The following is a 19,429-nucleotide window of genomic DNA, read 5'->3' as shown; positions in this document are numbered from 1 at the left end:
TCCCCTAGCGGTGGTCGACTCGACGACTTGAAGAGGAAGGTACGACCCGGGGCCACTGCTGGCACCTGCCTCGATAGCTGCCGCCCTCCCTAACCCTTATGGTGTAGGCATATCATACACCTGGGAAGAGGGGATTCGGAGCTGTTGCTGTGTCCAATCTCTGGCTCTATTGTTCGCCAAGATGGAGATCAAGAAGTATCATTTCTAATCTCTATTCTATATGCTGACATATCCAGTATGCTTCTTCAGTCTTTGCGATCAGGATCGATGGTGACCCTCTGTCCCTCCAGGTCACTACTTTCTGTCTCCGAATCTGTCTCGATAACAGGCGACTCGGATACATTCCAATCGCCAAAGACCGCAAGAAGCGTGAACGGGATCGTGAAACCCCATAGGGCAAAACCTAAGATCATCTGATTCAGGTTTGGCCAGTGCGTCGCTCCCACCGCATACGCAATCGTACTCCCGATGGACTCCCACGATCTCAGGATTCCCGTCGTTCTCGCGATATCCCCGTCTGCTTGCGCTCCCTTGATCTCGGCCATCAGCCAGTAGATATATGTCTGTAGGACCTCGTAGAAGAACTTGAAGAACAGGTACACGGTAAAAGCTTGGTTGAAAAAGTGACCGTCGCCCAGGTCGAGCGCCGGTGGGTCGGTCTTGCGCGAGAGTTCCGTCTGCGTCACGGCAACCCATGTCCACGAGGCAGTGACGAAGATGAGGACGAAGATGTATACACCACGCGAGCGAGTTTGTCGAGAGAAATATTTCAGATCCAGAACGATACCCGTCAGGATGTTGGCAGAGGCACCAACAACGGCCGTCAGGAACGACGCGAGGGCCCTAGCACGGACGGTGAAATACGCTGATCTATCGTTAGCACGTGAGCCATGGAAGCATATTGGTAAGTCATACATGTCAAATAGTTGCCCTGATAAGTTGTTCCGAACTGACCGGCGAGGAAGACTGGAATGAGAAGCAACATGTATTTGTTCCGAAGTTGCTTCCAGATCGCACGAGCCTCGATCTTGAAGGTCGTCTTCTTCATGTAAGGGATCTTGGTCCGGTTGCTTCTGACGACCTTTTGCGGCTGCGACAGGAGCAAAGCGAAGGGTGCGCCAAGAGATGAAATGGCGACGAGTCCGAGATACGTTGTATAGGACACCTTTCCCGCCTGGGCCGTGTGCACGTTCAGAGCGAGCGAGATGGCACCGCCGACAAGGGGACCCATCTGGCGGATGCCCATCCAGATTGCAACGTATCTGCCTCGTTTTTCCTCCTCTGGATACCCGACCGCAATGGCAGCTTCACTTGCCCATAGGAGGGAAGCCCCTATACCGCAGAGAGCAGCGCCGAGCAGGAGAAACCACTCATTGCCGTAGCGATTATTGCAGTATAGACCAGCCGCGTATGGTGTGTAGAATGCGGCTCCGATGAATAGTGTCCATTTTGCAGTGATTTTGTTGGAAACACCACCGGCGAGGAAGCAGCCTACCGACATAAGCCCGTATGTCAGAGCATTGGCGGCGTTGTTCAGGAAAGGACTGGCATTTCCTCCTGCACCGAGATTGTTCAGGGCAGTCCAGATGCCGGGCTCGCAAAAGGCAACCAGGCCGACGATGACAATCTGGAACAGACACGAGCGGTAGATTCGGAGCACGCGTTCGAAAGCCATGATGCTGTTCTGCTGTCTGAAAGCGATCCTACAAGGTTCTACCCTCGCGCTCTTATCTCTTATACTCCAAAGCACGCCACCTTGCATCGTAAACGCGAGATCTTGGCTTTAGCTTAGTGCCCTCGAAGATCCAGCCATACGGAGCTTGTCCTATGAGTGCTGAGGTCTTTGCCTGTCTGAGAGCACGCCATGCTCCACCATGATGGTGCATCTCAACCACACCAAAATGTTGCAAGATTCTATGCGCTCTCGGCCGATATAAAATCTTGGCCTTGTTATCAATGTCTAGTGAGTGTTTCTGATTATTATGAGGGGTGGATTCTTCAATGGCGATTGACGTATCTCTGGTGATATCCACCAGATACGATAGCTAGATACCCCTATGCGACGACCCAAATACCAGACGCGATCAAAAATGGATCGCTTGATTTGCCACGTGGGGTTATCTTCCGAAGTTCAACCAGCCCATGCAATTACTTCGCCTTCTGGCCGATCACAGTCCCAAACCTCACATCGATAACCTCGCCTTCCGTAAACGCCGCCGCTAGGTCTGCGATAATCTCCTTGGCCTTCTCGCTCGCCACGTCCCCGTTGGAAGCATCGCCTGTTCTCTGCAGCACGAGAGGCATAACGGTAGACCAGAAACCCAGTTGCCAAGCTTGCGCTCTTGCCTTGATATCCTCGCGTCCGCGGACAAGGAATGGTCGATTGACTACTTTGACGAGGCCGGCAGTCTCGAAAGCTTGAGCTACCACATCCGGAGCATTTCGACTAATGTTATTCTGGTCCATGTATTTTGTCCAGGACTGAATCATTGGCATAGCTTTCGGATGGTGGGTGATCTTAGGGTCGTATAATGGGGTATAGTCAATCTCGACCCATTGCAAGTAGCCACCGGGCTCTGCGGGGAGTTAGCGATGATCAACACTATTCACGAACTCGCGCAACTTACTGAGGATGTCTAACAGGTTTCGGACTGCGGTCTCGAACTCGGACTCGCCAAGTGCAGTCACGAGCAGTCGAACATGAATCAAGTCATAGCGGCCTCGATGCTCCGGAGGAAATGGCGCCAGGACATCCTGGACGGAGAGCTCAATCCCATCCGGAGCTGCCGGAAACTGCGCGGGAGATATATCGAAGCCGTGAAAGTACCGTGCAGAACTATTGACAATCTTGCTAAGCGCCTGCTGGGCATCCCACAGCCACACCCTGCAGATCGATCCGATTAGCTCTCCACACTTCAAACTGGGCTGGCAACTATGCAAAGACATACCCGGTACCAGTCGCGACATCTGCGACGGAGGAAATTCGATCCAGTGGGATAGAGCTATCGATCGCTCCATCGACGATTTCAATAATCAACTTGTGCTGCTCATTTAGTCTGCCCGAGGTTAGTTTCTGCAGCGGAGCAGATTGATCGTCTTGGACGAACCGCTTGGATTCCGCCGTATCCCTGCCAAGAGGGTATCTTTCCACTGCTTCGGCCATTTTGAAAAATCCGGTTCGTGATACAGGAGAGAATTTGTGACTTTGGCAGAAATGAAGAGTCAGCTCCTGAATTTATACCATTGCCACTTCGGACCCGCTTGTCCTGACTACAGCGGGGTAACCTGGGCTGTTGCTCCAGCCAGCCACATATTGTTGACGTGGACAATGTCTTGTGCCCGTGTCGGCAAATGGTGGATTGTGAGAAATCCTATCGAGAGAAATCAAAGGCCTGCCTAAGATACGATAGGAGGAGCTATATACATCGATGGTAGGGGTCGAGGTGTGACAACAGCAGTTCTCTCCCTCCGACAGATCGTGTAACGGAATCATGACAGCCAAGACCCAAGCTAACAGCAGATTAATGAACGTATCTGAACGAAATAACCTGATCCTGGCCAAGCCGCCGACTGACTGCACCACTGGCAGTTGCAGACACATTCTGCTCCTCCTCCTCATCCATCCGCTTGTTCTCCCTTCGCAAATACCATTTGATCGTCAGCGCCATCACAGCACATACCAAGCACGCGCCGCTCATAATCCCACCGCCGGCGTAGTACCGCGGCTTCTGCGAATCGGGGAACATGTACGAGGTGTAGAAGTGGGCGACTCCTGCACCCATGAGGTTCATGATCGCTAGCGCTGCTGCACGTTTCGCGCGGGGTCGCGGTAAACTGGAGCTGAGCCAGGAGACGCAGAGGTTGTACGGTGAGTAGGATCCGGCAGTCATGAGGAACATGCTGAAGTAGCGACCGCCCGTGGTTGGGACGAACATTGCCTGGGATTATGGTGTCAGCCGATGTCTGTTAGGGAGGGGCGAGCACGTACCAGTAGGTTACCGAGGAAAGAGAACAACAGGGGGATTGCTATGTGAAGTCCACGTTCCTGTTTGTGTGCGGCATGGAACGAGATGCATAGGGAGGCAATGAAAGCCGCGAAGTACGGCGGCGCTGTGAGAAGAAGGGTGATGGTGTTGTTGTACCCCAACGTACCCACGATGGACGGGAAGAAGTTGTTGAATGACTGCGCGGTGATGAGAGCCATCTGCATGACCACAAACATGTACAGTTTGGGATCGCGAACGGCTTGCTTAACACCCCAGAACAGGGAGTTGGGGTCGCTGTCGGTGATACCAGCATTCTCGTTTTGGAGTCTCCAATCCTAGACAGAATGTATTAGGAACTTGATCATACCGGGAGGGTTACAACTTACGGCTAGAAGTTGCTGCTCTCGGTCGAGCCACCATCTTTTGGAGGCGAGAGGGAAGTCTGGAATGAATGGTATAACCAAAAGAGCGATGGCGATGGTCATGGAGCCCTCGATGATGAACAGCCATTGCTAGAAAGGTTAGGGGAGATTCAAACCCAAGTGGGGGTCTAACTTACCCAGGCTGGCCGATTCAATTTATCCTCCATCCGACTAATGATGCCAGCCGCAATCAACCCACCAAAAGCGCTGGCCAACATGTTCGCTCCATAGAGGATCGCAATTCGCGGAGGCAGCTCGGAGCGCTTGTACCAACAGGACAGCAGGAGGAAGACACCAGGCAAAAATGGCCCCTCGACAAGACCGAGGATAAAGCGACACATGAAAAGCCCGGCAAAATTAGTGGTGAATGCCTGACACATGGAGACAATACCCCAAGCCGCCGTCACGCATCCGATGTAGAGCGAGGGCTTGACCTTTAGGATAAGGATATTCGAGGGCACCTGCGTCAAGACGTCTGGGAACATTAGAAGGCTCCCTAAAAAGAAGAGGGGGTACGTACATCCGACATAGAAGATCATAAGACAAGTGTTGTACTCCGTGTTGGAGATTCCGAGCGAGTCTGGCAATCCCGAGATTTTAGCATTCGCAATGTTGTTCCTAGCAAGAGGTGAGTGATTGGCACAGGCTTCCGAGCTACGAGACTTACCTATCCAGAATGTTCATCAAGAAGAGAATCACCACCGCTGGCATCAGATGAAAGTCTAGCTGTCTCACCAGCTTCTTTTCCAGCTGCTGTAGCTCATCTCGACTGCGCCCCTCCAGCTCCACCGGCAGAGGTAACTCCTGGAGAGGCGCAACGCCGACCTTGTCGACTGTTTCAACCTGTGGCTTTGTCTGGTCCATTCTGATGTGCTGTGACGGAGAGAACCTGGTTCGAGTGGAATGGGCCGCGAAAACGCTGATTATTTGACTCGACGAGATAGTGGTATCATACGGACTGGTCTCCGATATGTCAAGGGCGAGTGTGCGGGGGCCCCGGATTTTCCCCAGAACGCGTTGCACAAGCGATGGAGAGAAATCCGTCGACTCCAAGCCGGCTACGACCAGGCTAAGCCTGCTAAGCTGCTAAGACGGAGTTAAGGCGAGCTGAGACGAGGCTTGTGGGTCTTATTTTGGAATCGCTAGCTAGGCACTACTGAGGTATTCGAGCACTTGTTTCGCGTTGACTGGGGTCGACGGTTCTCCGATGAACTCTCCTTGGGATCCTACGGTCGCGAGGATGTTTTTCATCGCATTCAGCTCAAAGTTGATGCGCGTGTTCAAGGCACCTCCGCCGATATGGGTCGTTAACGTGACATTTTCCATTGCTGCGAGCCGTGGTGACACCTGGGGTTCGTGGTAATGGACATCTAGGCCGGCCGCAGATAACGAGCCCTCCTCGAGTGCCTGAATCAGAGACTCTTCTTCGACAACCTCTCCACGGGAGGTATTGATTAGTCTCGCCCCCGGTTTCATTATTTTTAGCGTTTCACGGTTGATAAGGTGTTTCGTGTGCTGGTTCAGCGGTGTGTGCAGCGATACGCAGTCGGCCACCTCCAGTAAGCTTTCCAGCGTCTCGTGGTAGGTAACCCCTAGACTTTGTTCCACGTCGAGACTTTGACGAACGACATCGAAATAGTGAACCGACATGCCCAAAGCCTGCGCTTTCTTGGCCACCTTCTTACTGATGTTCCCAAGGCCTACAAGACCGAGGATATGTCCGCTAGGGTTTTGTGAGATGGTTGCGATGAGCTTGTGCGTGGCGGTAAAGATTTCTGGGTCCGCCGTGCGGGCAGCCAGCTGGGCGCGCGTAAAGTTTCGAAACACTGAGAGGATCATGTAGAGCGTAGTATCCGAGACCGCTTCATCCGATGCGCCTGCGCCGTTCGCGTACCAGATCCCGCGGCGCCCGAGAGCTTCGACATCTGCCCAATTGAACCCTGCTCCGGCGGAGGAGAAGATGCGGACAGATGGAGGAAGTAGAGCGATAAGCTCATCATCCCATTGTCCCATCTCGCCTCCAGACTGAAAGTGCGGTCGGAAAATTGCGACGAAATCGCCGTATCTGTAGACGATTAGCGAGTGTGCTGGGATTGGTGACGGGGACTTGCGACCTTTTGTTCTTCAGGGCCTCGATAAATGAGGGGCGATCCAATGCAACGTTCCGGACAACGTCAAAGCGGGCGAGGAAGTCGTTGCTGTAGAAGTCATGGTTGTACTTGATGGGCTCGCCCAGATGAAGCACAATCGGTTTGGCCATTGCGGTAGGCAGAAGAGTGACACAAGCTTGAGTGGATCAAGGGCGACATCGTGAAGGCAAAACACTGAAATAAATCACTGCGGTACATCTCGAGCGCCGTGGCCCTCGCTCGCGCGTCCGCTCGGACTGACTCCGGCGACCATCGAGCGATGACTGGGAGAAAGTGAGAGAGCAGAGCGTCGGAGACCAGCCCGAGAGTCCCGCGCTAGCCAAGATGGGAAATCCCAAAGTCCGCGGGGCTTATCGATAAGCACCAGCGCGATCGTGACGCGTCCTCGTGCCTTTCGCAAGACTCGTCATGTGGCAGACTCACCATGCGTGCGTGCGGACCAAGGATGATTCCGTAGATTTCAATGCAGACAATCTTTCAATCAGCTCTTTGAAAGCTCAGGTAAGCTCAAGATCTTCCTCACGGTTTCTCTGCCCCTCTGACCACAGCTTCCATAGGCCCGCGACTGTTTACCCGCCCCGAAACTCACGACCTCAAACCACATTGTGTCGCTAATATTGCCTTCCATTCAAAGTCCTACCACCCTGATGCCCTTCTGACTCTACAGATATGCGTTTCGACGATGATGAAAACGATGCAGCGTGGATAATTACCACACAGACACGCCCGCGGAGCGCAACAGCTAGAAATTCACAATAACATTGTATCATCCCCCGGATCATTGCCAACAGCTCAATATACGGACAAGTGGTATCTATCTGTTCATTATAAAGTGGACAAGGTAGGAGCGCTCTTGCCTCCCTGTTTCGAAAAATAATAATAGCAACAAATCAGCAAATGCTCATGAAAATCAATCCGACTCAGCCACTGCTTCCTGGAGCAGTTTGCCAAGGTCGTTGGCCTAGAACTGTCAGTTTATAATCAACATTTCTTGCATTTCAGGGGACATACCGCGGGTGGAGTGACCATCGAGAAATGATCCGCCTTGATCGTCCGACACTCGACTGGTCCCAACAACTTATCCCAGCCATTGGGTCCAAAGTTGTCTCTCCGTGAGTAGAACCAGGAACCGAGTCCGGTATCATCTTCCATTGGGTTTCCTTCAACATCCTCCTTCAGTCCCATCATGCTAGCCACGTCTTTGAAAGCAGCGTCTCCGATGATCTCCGCAAGACCATACTCCGCCCATATAATGTACGTTTTGTCGGGTCGAAGAGAAGGGTCCATTGGGCGCGCGGTATAGACCATCAGCGATCTGATTGTACTGGCGAGGTGTTGCTTGAGGCGCTCGGACATCCCTGCGAGAGCAGGACCCGCACGATTGATGCCAGTCGTTAGCCCAACCTTGTCGAGGAAGTCCATCGTTACCTCAAGGCCTTCGGGCATAGGCTTGGGAATCTTCATGTCGATAATAACGAGCCGATGGACCTTCTCGCCAGACTCGAGAAGCCGACGGCTGACTTCGAACGCGTGTGCGCCGCCTGCGGACCACCCTCCAAGGTTGTAAGGGCCTTGAGGTTGGATCTTCCTGATCGCAGCGATGTACATCTCTGCTGTCTCTTCAACTGAGAAGTTGTATTCGAGGGGACAGCGGACGAATGGTGACTCGACTGCGTATAACGGCATTCCGGTCGGAAAACGGGGGAGGTGAAGGTACGCAGTGGCAGAGCCGGCTCCATCGGTGATCAAGAAGAGTGGGGTCTTGTTGGACTTCTTACGTCCGTGGATCAGCACGACGTTGGATTTGTGCTCGGTGGCTGGAGGAGCTGGAGGAGTCGGTGTCGATGGGAGGATTTCCACAACCGGTTCGGGGATGACCTCAATCACTTCCACTGGTGGAGGCACTGACAGCTTGGCGGCAGCTTCCATCACAATCTTGTTAGGCGTCACGATCAGCTCCTCGATGTCCGATTCAGGGGGCGAGATGGGAGTCCAACTGCCGCTGGGCGAGTTGCCCTCGCTTTGTGTCTCGCCACCCGCCTCGTTCTCTGACTCAGACGTTGTCTCGTCGCCCCCAAGTGCTCTTCGAGCATCGGATACTGTCAGATTTTCCTGGAAAAAGCTCGCTTCCAGCTGAACGCCTATTTCCTTCTGGATCCTGTCGATGATGGTAATGCTCATCAGAGAGTCAACACCCATCGAGGCAAAGTCTGCGGTGGGCGTCATGTCGACGAGATCAACACCTGTCTCCTCTGCGACGATGGCGACCAGTTGATCAGCCAGGTCGTGATTGGCCGATGTATCAGGTAACTGGCTGACAACATCCAGCTTTTGGCTGTCTGGCGTGGCCATTGCCAGCACCGTTGGTGCCTTTGCCGGGACCTTCGCTTCGTTTCTGTGAAGCAGACGATGCAATACAAGCCGGGGCATCCTTTGGAATACTAGGCTGCAGAACCCGACGATTTCCTCCTGGTCGAACACGTATACATCGCTGACAGACATACCGTGATCATCCGCGGGATGTGTCCGGACGTACGATGTATATTTCCTCTCCGCAGAAAGTTCTCCATAAACTTGCATTCTCTTCACCCCTCCCGAAAGGTAGACGCTGTTATCGGAACTGGTCAGGTTGACATTCAGCACGAAGCCAGCTAGATGAACCAAGGGGTCTGTCCAGTACGGCAAGTACTCGAACTCTCCACGTCCATTGTATGGTTTCAGGCTGATGTTCGCGGCGGCGTCATTGGATTGGTCGTCCCAGAAGAGCTCCTCAATGGCTTGATACTTCTCATCGTAATCGACTAGGTTGGCGAAAAGCTTGTAAACAACAGGGCGGCGGAGATGGTCTCCACGGCCAGCCTTGACTGATTGAACCAGAGAGTCCGTACGAGATTTTACGAAGAAAGCTGCGTTAGACCACTCATTCGTCCACTCGGATGCAGTATAGGTGTTGACCTTGCAGTATCCGATCTCCTGAATGGATGAGCCATCGTGCAGGTGGAAGGCGATGGTGATGGTGTTTCCTGCTTGCGAGCTTCTGGCCGCAGAGGTCTTCAAGACTTGCTTGGAGTCTCTCGACGTCACCACAACAGGATGGTTGAGCGTGAGGTCAGTAATGACAAGACTCGGCACGGTCTCCTGCTTGGGATTCACCTTGGTATAGACGTATTTTGCGGCGGTCAGTGCCATGTCACAGAATATGCCGCTCGGACACAGAGGAAGCTCGTCGACGAGGTGGCCACGAATGGCCTCATAGAGCTCCGCATCTGACAAGAATGTCTCGAATGTCACCGACGCTTCATCCAGGGTGAATGTCTCGTTCTCGACAAAGTGGAGGGAGCTGGATATCGGCTTCTTGGGCGAGACCTTCTGCAAAGAACCATTCTCCACTTGGACCATATCCTCTTTATACACGCGCCAAAAGTTCTTCGTGTCAAATGCGTACTTCGGCAGGTCTAGAAGCCTCAACGAGTCTGTGTACTCTTGGTGGAAGTCGGTCCAGCTGATGTTCGACCGGGCCGTGTACAGCGCGGCAACCGTGGAAGAAATCGTTTTCCAATTGGCCTCTCGCGACTTCAGCGAGCTGTAAACACTCGTTGCACCCAGTGTGGCCTTGACCATTGAGCCACAGACAGAGTCTGGTCCGAGCTCAAGCCAAATCGTATTTTGATCAACCACGCCCTCCGCCTTGCACGCAGCTAGAGCCTTGTAGAACTGAACAGGCTCACGGGCTTGCTGTGCGAGATAGTGCGAAGTGAACAGCCCAATGTCCCGGACGATGGTCGCAGTGACCGTGGATACGATGGGTATCTTCGGTGCCTGGAAATGTACTGACCGTGCCCGCCTCTCAAAATAATCCAGAATAGGATCCATCTGTGGCGAGTGGAACCCGTATGGAACTCGAACCAAGGTGCAAACAGTGCCAGCCGAGCGCAAAGATGCCTCGAGTGCTTGAAGCTCTGACACCGGACCGCTAACAACAGTGGCTGACGGGGAATTGTAGCACGAGATGCAGCAGGATCCAAACTCAGGGCGACGCATGTACTCTTCTACCGCTTGAGCAGGCGCCACGGTGGCGAGCATTGCATAAGAATTTGCCGTCAACTTCTCCTCGGTAAGTAGGGCCCTTTGTCCGACAAGGTAGAGGATATCGGTCACTGATAAAACACCAGAGACACATAGGGCGGCGTACTCTCCTAAGCTGTGACCGACAACTACATCAGGGCTGACACCCCATGAGCGCCAAAGGTCCGCCAACGCGATCTCAACTGCAACAACTGCTAGCTGGACCTGAACCGCTGTCTTCTCCGTAAGATCAGCCTCTTTATCGGAGATCAGGTTGATGAAAGATGGCAAACCCTGCGCATCGCTGATCGCTTGCATGGATCGGATGCTGTTGCGGAAAGTAGCGTTGCTATGGAAGAGTTCAGAACCCATTCCAGGGTACTGCGAACCTTGCCCGCTAAATACCCACGCTACGCTCCGTTTTTGAGATGGTTTCTCAGTGGTGCCCGACTTGGACAGGTCACTGCGTAGGTGCTGGGTGATGGACTCAATGGAGTCTCCAGAATATGCTGAGCGGAGTTCTTCATGGATTCGTCGGGCAGTAGTTGAGTACGCCAGGTCGGCGAGGTTGGTTTGCGGATGGACTGTGAGATACTCAAGCAGCCTTTCCTTATTGTTTTTGAGTGATGCCGAGGTCCGTGCAGAGAGTACAACTGTGTGATGGCTTCGCGGGTCTTGCACCTTTGCTGTCTGCTCCGGCCCCTCCTCGAGAATAAGGCACGAATTACCTCCCTGCGAGGGAATTAGACACAATATCGGGAATCATGGGGAATGGCACTTACTGCTGCGTCGAAGTTGTTGACCATGACTTTTCTCTTGCCGTTGCCTCCCGCTGGCTTGTGAAATTCAATCTGGTCATCGGCGATTCGGACATTCAGCTCTTTCAGCGCAGGATAGTTGCGGTTGACTTTGAAAGGCACGCCTGGCTGAGGAGGGATGATTCGCCTCTGTAGCGCCATAACGCTTTTGATCACCGAAACCGCACCGGCAGCCTAGACAAGCGTCAACAGGAGATATGGAAGCAAGGGGAATGGAATAGGAAATAGGAACATACAGCTTCAGTATGGCCAAGATTTGCTTTGACTGCACCGACAATCAGCGGATTATGTCGAGTGCGGTTGCGCCCAAAAACGTCGAGTACCGAGGTCATTTCAACGGCGTCACCAGCCTGGGTGCCTGTGCCGTGCATTTCGACAAAGCCGATCTCCTGCGCCTGGACACCGGCCTTGTGCAAGACGTCATGGTACAACCGGACCTGAGTCTCTGCGTGAGGATGTGTGATCGATGAGGCGTGCGCCGAGTGGTTTCGTCCGTGCCCTCGAATTACCGCAAGGACGTTGTCGTTGTCATGGATTGCGTCTTCCAACCGCTTGAGGACGACCACACCAACAGCTTCTCCACGGCAATACCCATCGGCAGCATCTTGGAAAGTCTTACATCCACCAGTCGGAGATAGGAAACTGCCTTTTGAGAGTCCGGAGTACGGCTCCGGGGAAGTGACACTGTTGACGCCGCCTGCCAACGCAGTATCACATTCTCGAGAAAGAAGGGCGGAGCAGGCAAGACCGATTGCGGAAGCGCTCGATGCGCAGGCTGAATCGACGGAGTAGGAGGCGCCTTCCCACTTGTAGTGAAAATTCAGCCGACCAGGGGTGAAGCCGCGCTGGAGGCCAGGGATGTAGTACAGATCAATCCCGCTGATTCGGCTTCCGTCTTTCCAATCGTCTGCAGCCTGACCAAAATATGTGGCGATGCGCTGGCTTTGTGTGGACAGACTGCCATTTGAACTGTAGCCGGCCATTTGCAGAGCCTCGTAGCTCGACATCAGCAACAACCGCTGCATTGGGCTCATCTGTTCTGCCTCGCGTGGAGATACGTTGAACAGGCGATGGTCGAAGTGTCCAGGGTTGCGCAGAAAGCACCCATAACGAGTTGACAAGGAGTTTTTTGCTCTGCCAGTCGAGTCGAAATAGGTCTCGATATCAAAGCGATCGCTGGGAATCTGTATCGGTGTTAGTGCTCTTTTTCTCTCCCTTATAGAAAAGGCACGTACCTCCTCATGTGCGTCCAGACCGTCCAACAGGGACTGCCAAAAGCCCTCGAGATCCTCGCTTCCCGGAAAGCGACCTGCCATACCGACAATGGCGATCGAGTTGGAGCCCGCGCGAGTGTCGCCACGAGGCTGAGCCGTGGTCGCAGGATCATTATGAATCGAAACGGAGAGCCTCTGCTCATCGAGGACTCGTTTGACGATGGGAGTTGCGTTGGTAAGCCCCACGACTGTCAACTGAACTGGCTTTGTCGGACTCAGTTTCCGAGTGGCAGATTTGAGAACAGTATTCATCTTCAGCCTCTTTTGAACGATTTCGTGCGAGACCTGTACATAGAGCTCTCGAAGAGTCGACGCAACATATGGCTCTCCCGTGCTGGTGGACAGAACCTGCACTCGCGACGGAATTGCCTTGTCCAAGATTGATGAGTTCCCGACGATAGCTTCTACGTCTGGGACTGGGAGATGAGGGGAGTGCACGGCTCCGTATGCTGCGAGCTTCAGCTTGGGCGCGGACTCGATCTTTGCCGAGTATGAGAAGAGCTGGCTCAACTCCGGTGGTGGGCCGAAGAGAGTCAGCCAGCTCTCTTCCTCGACTCCAATAAAGACCCGGCGATGGCTTGGAGTGTTCTAACAGACATATTAGCATTGCTGTAGCCTTAGTTGACTGAACTTTGCACACCTTCGAACGATGGAAGTCTTCTAAGATTGTGTCCATTTCTTGGGCAGGCACCCCCAGAACTGTGTACGCCCAGTGCCCTGGAACATCCTCAATGCGCCTTGTGCGGCGATACAGCTCTAGTGCCAAACGGAAGCAGATCGCGATGGTCTCGACGCTTATTGATATCAAATCGGAAATGTTCTTCGCCCCAGTTAGCGCTGCAGCGGGGAGAAGCCCCGTGCATAGACCAAGAGCCACGGCTTTGGACGAAGCGCCGAGCAACGAAGGGTCATTTTCCACGAGCCTAGTTGTGCCAGTCAGCAAAGTACATGAACGGGATCCGAAGGGTATCGCACAAGATCAGTTCTGCTAATCGGCAAACACATATTACAACCGTGTGCGTCACACCTATCGTGTCTTCTGTGTGTAAGTATTTCTGCAGAATGGCATCAAAGCTATCGAAATGGCCAATCTTGTTTCTCTCGTCGACGCTCAATGCCGAGGTCTTCGTTTGGATGACATCTAGCGCACTTTGCAGGAACACGCGAGCGGTAGGGGATGATTGTGAGAGATGGAGAAGTCGCTGTAATGATGGAATTAGGTCAACCGTCTGGTCTCCGAACAGGAGAAAGTGCTGGCTGCCCATGTTGAGTTGCCAGACCGGCCGTGAGAGAAGTGAGTGAGAGACAAGGGCGAAGTGGAGGAGCTCAGGCACGATCCGTGATCTTATATCAGACTCTTATAACAGGAGTGCAGCTGGTTTGATTCTCAAAGGAACTCTGGGGCCATGCGAACTCCACGAGGGTTCATACGTTGACTCAGCCTTGCCCTCCTCGCAACTGAAACGACTAAAAATAATCCCAGCTGAACGCTATCTATCTCATCAAAGAGCAAAACAACACAGTTCTTCCACAAGTCCAGGTACAACGTATTGGTACCATGGAAATACCAGATGAAATCCGAGCGGCCACCCGAAAGAATTGCAAAACGCGATACGCCGGTGGGGCTCTGCAGGCCTTCATTAAGGCGGGCCACACTTGGCAGGAAATTTCCTCGATCTGGCCCGCAGCCCATGTGGATCTTCTGCTGCGGTACAACTCTGGTTTCGGAAACTTTCGACAGTTATCAGCCCATTCACCAACCTGGGCCATCAGGCTCTCCCCTCCCATTGGCGGGTTTGCGAACAAGCTACGCACATTGACCGCTAGCCAGGCCTAGTGACTGGATGCGGAGCTTCAACGTGTCGGGCTAATAACGTGGTGGCGGAGCACGTATCGCCAGAGTCAGTCAAGGATAAGGACAAACCTCAGCCCCAAATGATCCACCTGCCAGAAAGCTTGGGGCCAGAACTGCCGTGCTTGGAGTGCAGTGTTGGGAAGCTTGCAAGAATAATCTTCGCAACTCGTATCTCCCAAGGTTGCAGGGGGCCTGAAGGCGCCATCTCGGCCGCTCTGCCATCCGCTAACGGCAAGCAACTCGGTAAGAAGCGGACCCCAATCTATCTCTGTCCAATGTCTCATTGATGTCTACTCAGCCTCTCGCCGTGGAGATCATGAACACCCCAGCCGATCCCTGCGGCGGGCAATTACCGGGTGCTGGATGAATAATCACATAATTGGCTATGTGAGCAGCTCTTCGGCCGCACCTTGCCACCTGGGTGACAGCTTGGTTACGCGTGGGGGCCAAATCGACAATACAGGACGTTTCACTTGACGTCGAACTAGGATGCAGATGGTCGCCTTACACCTCGATGCCAAGTTCGTAGTTTTGGTTTGCGTGGAGCTCATGGCAACTGACGTGCTCACTGACCGCAAAGCTCAGCCCAAGGGGGGACGTCAAAAGTGGACATGGAGAGGATTCCTTCATTATTTCCCGTGACTAACACGTATGTCTAGTGATGCTGGTTACATGTCTAAATCCTGCAATCGAGCTAACTCCGAATAGATTCCAGGCCTCCGGACCAACTCCTCGTGTGTTCCTCTTTCCATGACCGAGCCTTCATGGAGGACAAAGATCTGATCCGCATCCTGGATCGTGCTTAGCTGATGGGCTACGCTGATACAAGTGCGACCATTACGTAGTTTGTCAAGGGCTTGCTGAACCAGCGCCGCTGATTCCGAGTCAAGTGCCGATGTGGCCTCGTCGAGAAGAAGGATTCTAGGGTCTCGGATAAGCATCCTGGCTATCGCAATTCGTTGTTTTTGGCCGCCAGACAGAAGGACGCCTTTGCTACCAACAAGGGTGCTCATTCCGTCTCTGCATGCGGGTTAGCTGGGTCTATAAGGCACAAAAGGATGGGACTGACGGTAATGACTGGATGAAGTCGTGGATGTTGGCGTCTTTACAGGCCTTGACGATAATCTCCTCATCGACCGCCTGCTCTATTCCTAGGAGGAGGTTCTCGCGAATAGTTCCTCGGAGCATAGTAGGCTCCTGGCTGACTAGTCCAAAAGCTGCTCGATACTGTGCGAGATGAAATCCTTGGATGAATTCACCGTCAAGCGTTATCAGACCTCTATCTGCTTGGTAAAATCGCTCCAGGAGAGAGATGATTGTGCTTTTCCCTGAGCCACTGGATCCGACCAGGGCGACGTGCTGCCCAGGTTCAACTGTGATGTTGACATTCCGCAGAGCGTATTTCGATTGACGAGTCGGATAGCGAAACCAGACGTTTTGGAAGGAGATTTTACCCGTCACATCTCTTGGGTTCAGTGGCTTTCCATCACTCTTCTCCGGTTGTTGCTCGTAGAGACTCTTCAGGTTCACTGCTGCTTCCTTTGCCCGTGCCATGTCTGGCGCAAATGAGAAGATCGTTCCGACAGATTGTGTCGCAAACATGATTTCAATGAAACACACAAACAGCTGGAACAGCGTATACTCGCCGTCAGCGATGAGATTACCCCCGTACCAGAAACTGAGCGCTGTACAGCCGAAAAAGAGCGACTGCGAGCAGGCATACAAGGTGCTTGTTGTCAAAACGGAGCCCATGTTGCTGGAGACGATTTGCTTTACCTGCTGTCCATACTCGGCACAGATCTCTCTCTCGCGCGTCAACGCAGCCACTGTTCGAACATCGGTGACGGCTTCGCAGGCGTAGCCGGCCGACTTCTCGTATAGCAGTTTGGATTTGGATTCGTACCGAGACAGGAGGTAGAAGCGCAGAAAGCCGCATGCAAGAAGGATTGGTGCCATCGCGACACAGACCAGGCCAAGCTTCCATCCAAAGGCGATGGAGACACTGATAGCTGCTATCATAGTGGTCGTGCCTGTGAGGACGGTTCCGAGCGTTGACCCACTGAGCCCAACCAGGTTGATGGTTTGCATCGAGAGGAAAGACACAAGCGAGCCTGTTGAATTCTCCTTCTCGTCGAAGAAGCGCATTCGCTGCCTTAGGATGGACTCAAAGGCTGTGGATCGAGCACGGCGAAGGAGGCGCTCTGAACAGAAGCCCAACGCGTATCCCTGAGTCCCTTGCGCTAGGAGCATAGCAAAGCCGAGTGCGACATAAAGGACGGACCAAAAGTTGACATCGCGGCGCAGCTCAGAGTATAGGGAGGGCGGCTTTGCGAGGGATTCAACATTCTTTGCCAGGAACACGACGTGGGTTGGCGTTCCACCGCCTGCCAGGACGCTGCATAGTAAACCAAGACCCATCAGCTTGATCTCGGGGCGATTCAGGCCGGCGACCATGCGAAGAAGGGACCATATTGTTGGCGGCCTTCTCTCTTCCCGCAACGGGGTGGTCTCTGAAGACTTTTCGTCTACATTCATTGGAATGAGAGAGACATCTGCGAGGCTTCCAAACTCAAAGCGAGTCTGAGACGTGTCGTCTGTCATGAACGAGATTGGAGAAATAGCACGGTTGCCCTCCGCGATATCCTGCCGGATTCTCTGTGCCTCAAACAGACGATAGTATGCGCCTGCCTTTTCGAGCAGTTCTTCATGACTTCCTTCTTCCACGATCTGGCCACGCTCAAGCACGACAATACGGTCTGCTCTGCGAACAGTAGAGAGCCGATGTGCGACCATGATCGTTGTGCGGCCCTCAATTGCCCTATCCAAGGCTTCCTGGACAAGCCGTTCTGAGTTGCTATCCAGAGCTGAAGTTGCCTCGTCTAGTAGAAGTATCCTCGGATTACGAATAACCGCACGGGCAATAGAGATTCGTTGCTTCTGTCCGCCTGAAAGCTGGGAGCCTCTCTCTCCCACCCAGGTATTGTATCCATCGGGAAGAGACTGGATAAAATTATGGGCATTGGCGACTTTAGCCGCTTGAACCACCAGCTCATCTTTCACATCGCGCGGGGAATGCTCGCTTGCTGTTCCGATGAGGCCGTGGGCAATGTTTTCATATATGGTGGCGCTGAATAGGGTGGGTTGCTGACCGACCAGAGACATCCGTTGTCGCAGCCATGTCAGGTCCAGTGTGGTGATGTCATGTCCATCCACGGTTATTTCTCCTGATATCGGAGTATAGAACCGTTGAAGAAGGTTGACAAATGTGCTTTTTCCCGAGCCTGAAGCTCCGACCAGAGCGATGGTCTTGCCTGCGGGGACATGCAACGAAACACCCTTCAACGCCACTGTATCCGGTCGGGAAGGGTACACGTGGGTTATATTCTTGAAGCTGATATCCCCTTCAATAGAGTGTAGAGAACCTCCGGTCTCCTTCAACGGGTCGATTGGAGATTGGCGATCAATGGTGCCAAAAATTTTCGCAGCGGCTGCGATTCCAGCGGTGATATGCTGCATGTTGGGTGCTACATATCCAAGAGAGAAGGCACCGATGACGATTGACAGGGTAATGGTCAATATCTCTCCTTCTGTGATCTTTGATTCCACGAGCAGGCGCGACCCCTCCCAGAAGTCCAGTCCGATATTGAGCATAACGATACAAATCATGCCACCAATGGACACCCCAAGGAGAACCTTGACTTTTCGTCCCCATATCTCTGACCTCTCTAGGTACACCTCGAACTGGTCACTGAGTTGATTCCGAGCGTTCAGCGATGAGACAACCCTGATAGACCCAATAGCCTCCTCGGCCAGACTAATGGCGCGATCGAACTCCTGCTGCGCGCGTTGACTGAATTTCACAATGAAGCGGCTGACAGTGCCCATCAGAAGCACGATGGCCACAACTGATGAACAGGATATCAGAGCCAAACGCCAAGAGTACCCCAGTGAGATCGCCAGCGCAGTGACAAAAGTTCCAATTGAGGTCAGCGTCGTGCCAACCTTCTCAGAAACAGCCGTCTGCACCATATGCGTGTCAACCGTTATCCTGTTTGCAATCTCACCGGGGCCCAGTTGGTCGAAGAAGCCAACATTCTGCCGTAGGATAGCTTGCATATATCGTTCTCGGATCTTGCTGGTGACGCGCTCGCCGACATAGACGAAGCCGGCGGTGCCGATGAAGACGGTGACGAATTCGCCGATGCCGACGTAGACAAAGTACAAGGCGTAGGTAGAGACATCATGTCGGAATTCGTCTGCTGTTTCTGTTCCGGACACGAAATCCCTGATCTTGCTGGTCAAACCACCGAGGACAATCTGCTTTTGTTAGCCTGATTCAATCCTTGAATGCGCGAGATCGCCTCACAGTCATGCCAGGAACAGCAGCTCCAGCAATGATGCAGCATGCGACGCTCAGCAGAAGCAAAAGCTTATCAGAGATGGTGGCATAGCGATAAAGCCCAAAAAAGCCAACCTGTGCATCTTGCGAGTCGACCTGCTGCGAGAGGATTTGTTTCCGGTCGTGTTCGTCGCTTGCACCAGAGACGTCCTCTGATGTCGGGGTTGCATAGTACCGAGCAGACGCCATGGTGCGATTATGAGTTGAACTTGATCGCGAAGACTGCTCGCGACATTTTGTTGCATTTGCTCAGCCATCAGCACAACCGGCGCAGTTGGACCCGATGGATCGAGCTTCGGATGTCTCGGCCCCCAACCGACTTCTCCATCAGCTGCTGCCCCAGAGGGGAAGAATATGCGCCTTGTCGAGGGCTGTGAAGTGTGCGTGCGGATCCAGCCTCGCTGTAGCTATACGACGAGTCCAGAGTACCTGCTCGTATTGAGACAAAGAGATAACTTAC

At 53.2% G+C, this 19,429-nt stretch overlaps 6 protein-coding genes across 6 annotated transcripts; all 6 read right to left on the bottom strand.

Annotated features, from left to right (window-relative positions):
* Positions 1-197: 197 nt before the first annotated feature.
* BJX68DRAFT_275899 (major facilitator superfamily domain-containing protein) lies at positions 198-1,675 on the bottom strand (the record flags this gene model as incomplete). The annotated part of the gene is made up of 2 exons (XM_071047951.1): positions 198-865; positions 916-1,675. The coding sequence occupies 2 exons, from the start codon at positions 1,673-1,675 to the stop codon at positions 246-248; spliced, it is 1,380 nt and encodes a 459-aa protein (XP_070898854.1). The 3' UTR covers positions 198-245.
* Positions 1,676-2,002: 327 nt separating this feature from the next.
* On the bottom strand, positions 2,003-3,183 carry BJX68DRAFT_237456 (class I SAM-dependent methyltransferase). Its single transcript, XM_071040198.1, has 4 exons — positions 3,108-3,183; positions 2,949-3,056; positions 2,628-2,884; positions 2,003-2,576 (listed from the first exon to the last, which is right to left on the bottom strand). The coding sequence occupies exons 1-4, from the start codon at positions 3,161-3,163 to the stop codon at positions 2,149-2,151; spliced, it is 849 nt and encodes a 282-aa protein (XP_070898853.1). The 5' UTR covers positions 3,164-3,183; the 3' UTR covers positions 2,003-2,148.
* A 277-nt stretch (positions 3,184-3,460) lies between these two features.
* BJX68DRAFT_94447 (major facilitator superfamily domain-containing protein) lies at positions 3,461-5,413 on the bottom strand. Its single transcript, XM_071050055.1, has 6 exons — positions 5,076-5,413; positions 4,929-5,026; positions 4,546-4,883; positions 4,373-4,498; positions 3,989-4,321; positions 3,461-3,938 (listed from the first exon to the last, which is right to left on the bottom strand). Exons 1-6 carry the CDS (start codon positions 5,270-5,272, stop codon positions 3,522-3,524), a joined length of 1,509 nt encoding a protein of 502 aa, XP_070898852.1. The 5' UTR covers positions 5,273-5,413; the 3' UTR covers positions 3,461-3,521.
* BJX68DRAFT_94446 (D-mandelate dehydrogenase-like dehydrogenase) lies at positions 5,414-6,806 on the bottom strand. Its single transcript, XM_071050054.1, has 2 exons — positions 6,523-6,806; positions 5,414-6,473 (listed from the first exon to the last, which is right to left on the bottom strand). Exons 1-2 carry the CDS (start codon positions 6,666-6,668, stop codon positions 5,555-5,557), a joined length of 1,065 nt encoding a protein of 354 aa, XP_070898851.1. The 5' UTR covers positions 6,669-6,806; the 3' UTR covers positions 5,414-5,554.
* Positions 6,807-7,468: 662 nt separating this feature from the next.
* Positions 7,469-13,980, bottom strand: BJX68DRAFT_266939 (type I polyketide synthase; the record flags this gene model as incomplete). Its single annotated transcript, XM_071045650.1, has 7 exons — positions 7,469-7,519; positions 7,570-11,355; positions 11,406-11,615; positions 11,678-12,625; positions 12,677-13,303; positions 13,356-13,638; positions 13,691-13,980. The coding sequence occupies 7 exons, from the start codon at positions 13,978-13,980 to the stop codon at positions 7,469-7,471; spliced, it is 6,195 nt and encodes a 2,064-aa protein (XP_070898850.1).
* Positions 13,981-15,149: 1,169 nt separating this feature from the next.
* BJX68DRAFT_275895 (ABC transporter ATP-binding protein) lies at positions 15,150-19,395 on the bottom strand. Its single transcript, XM_071047950.1, has 3 exons — positions 18,937-19,395; positions 15,640-18,887; positions 15,150-15,590 (listed from the first exon to the last, which is right to left on the bottom strand). The coding sequence occupies exons 1-3, from the start codon at positions 19,156-19,158 to the stop codon at positions 15,239-15,241; spliced, it is 3,822 nt and encodes a 1,273-aa protein (XP_070898849.1). The 5' UTR covers positions 19,159-19,395; the 3' UTR covers positions 15,150-15,238.
* Between the last annotated feature and the right edge of the window lie 34 nt (positions 19,396-19,429).

Source organism: Aspergillus pseudodeflectus, assembly GCF_044049435.1.
Source record: "Aspergillus pseudodeflectus strain CBS 756.74 chromosome Unknown BJX68scaffold_22, whole genome shotgun sequence".
Taxonomy (NCBI): domain Eukaryota; kingdom Fungi; phylum Ascomycota; class Eurotiomycetes; order Eurotiales; family Aspergillaceae; genus Aspergillus; species Aspergillus pseudodeflectus.
The sequence above is the reverse complement of the archived record's forward strand: the minus strand, read 5'-3'. Positions and strand labels throughout refer to the sequence as shown.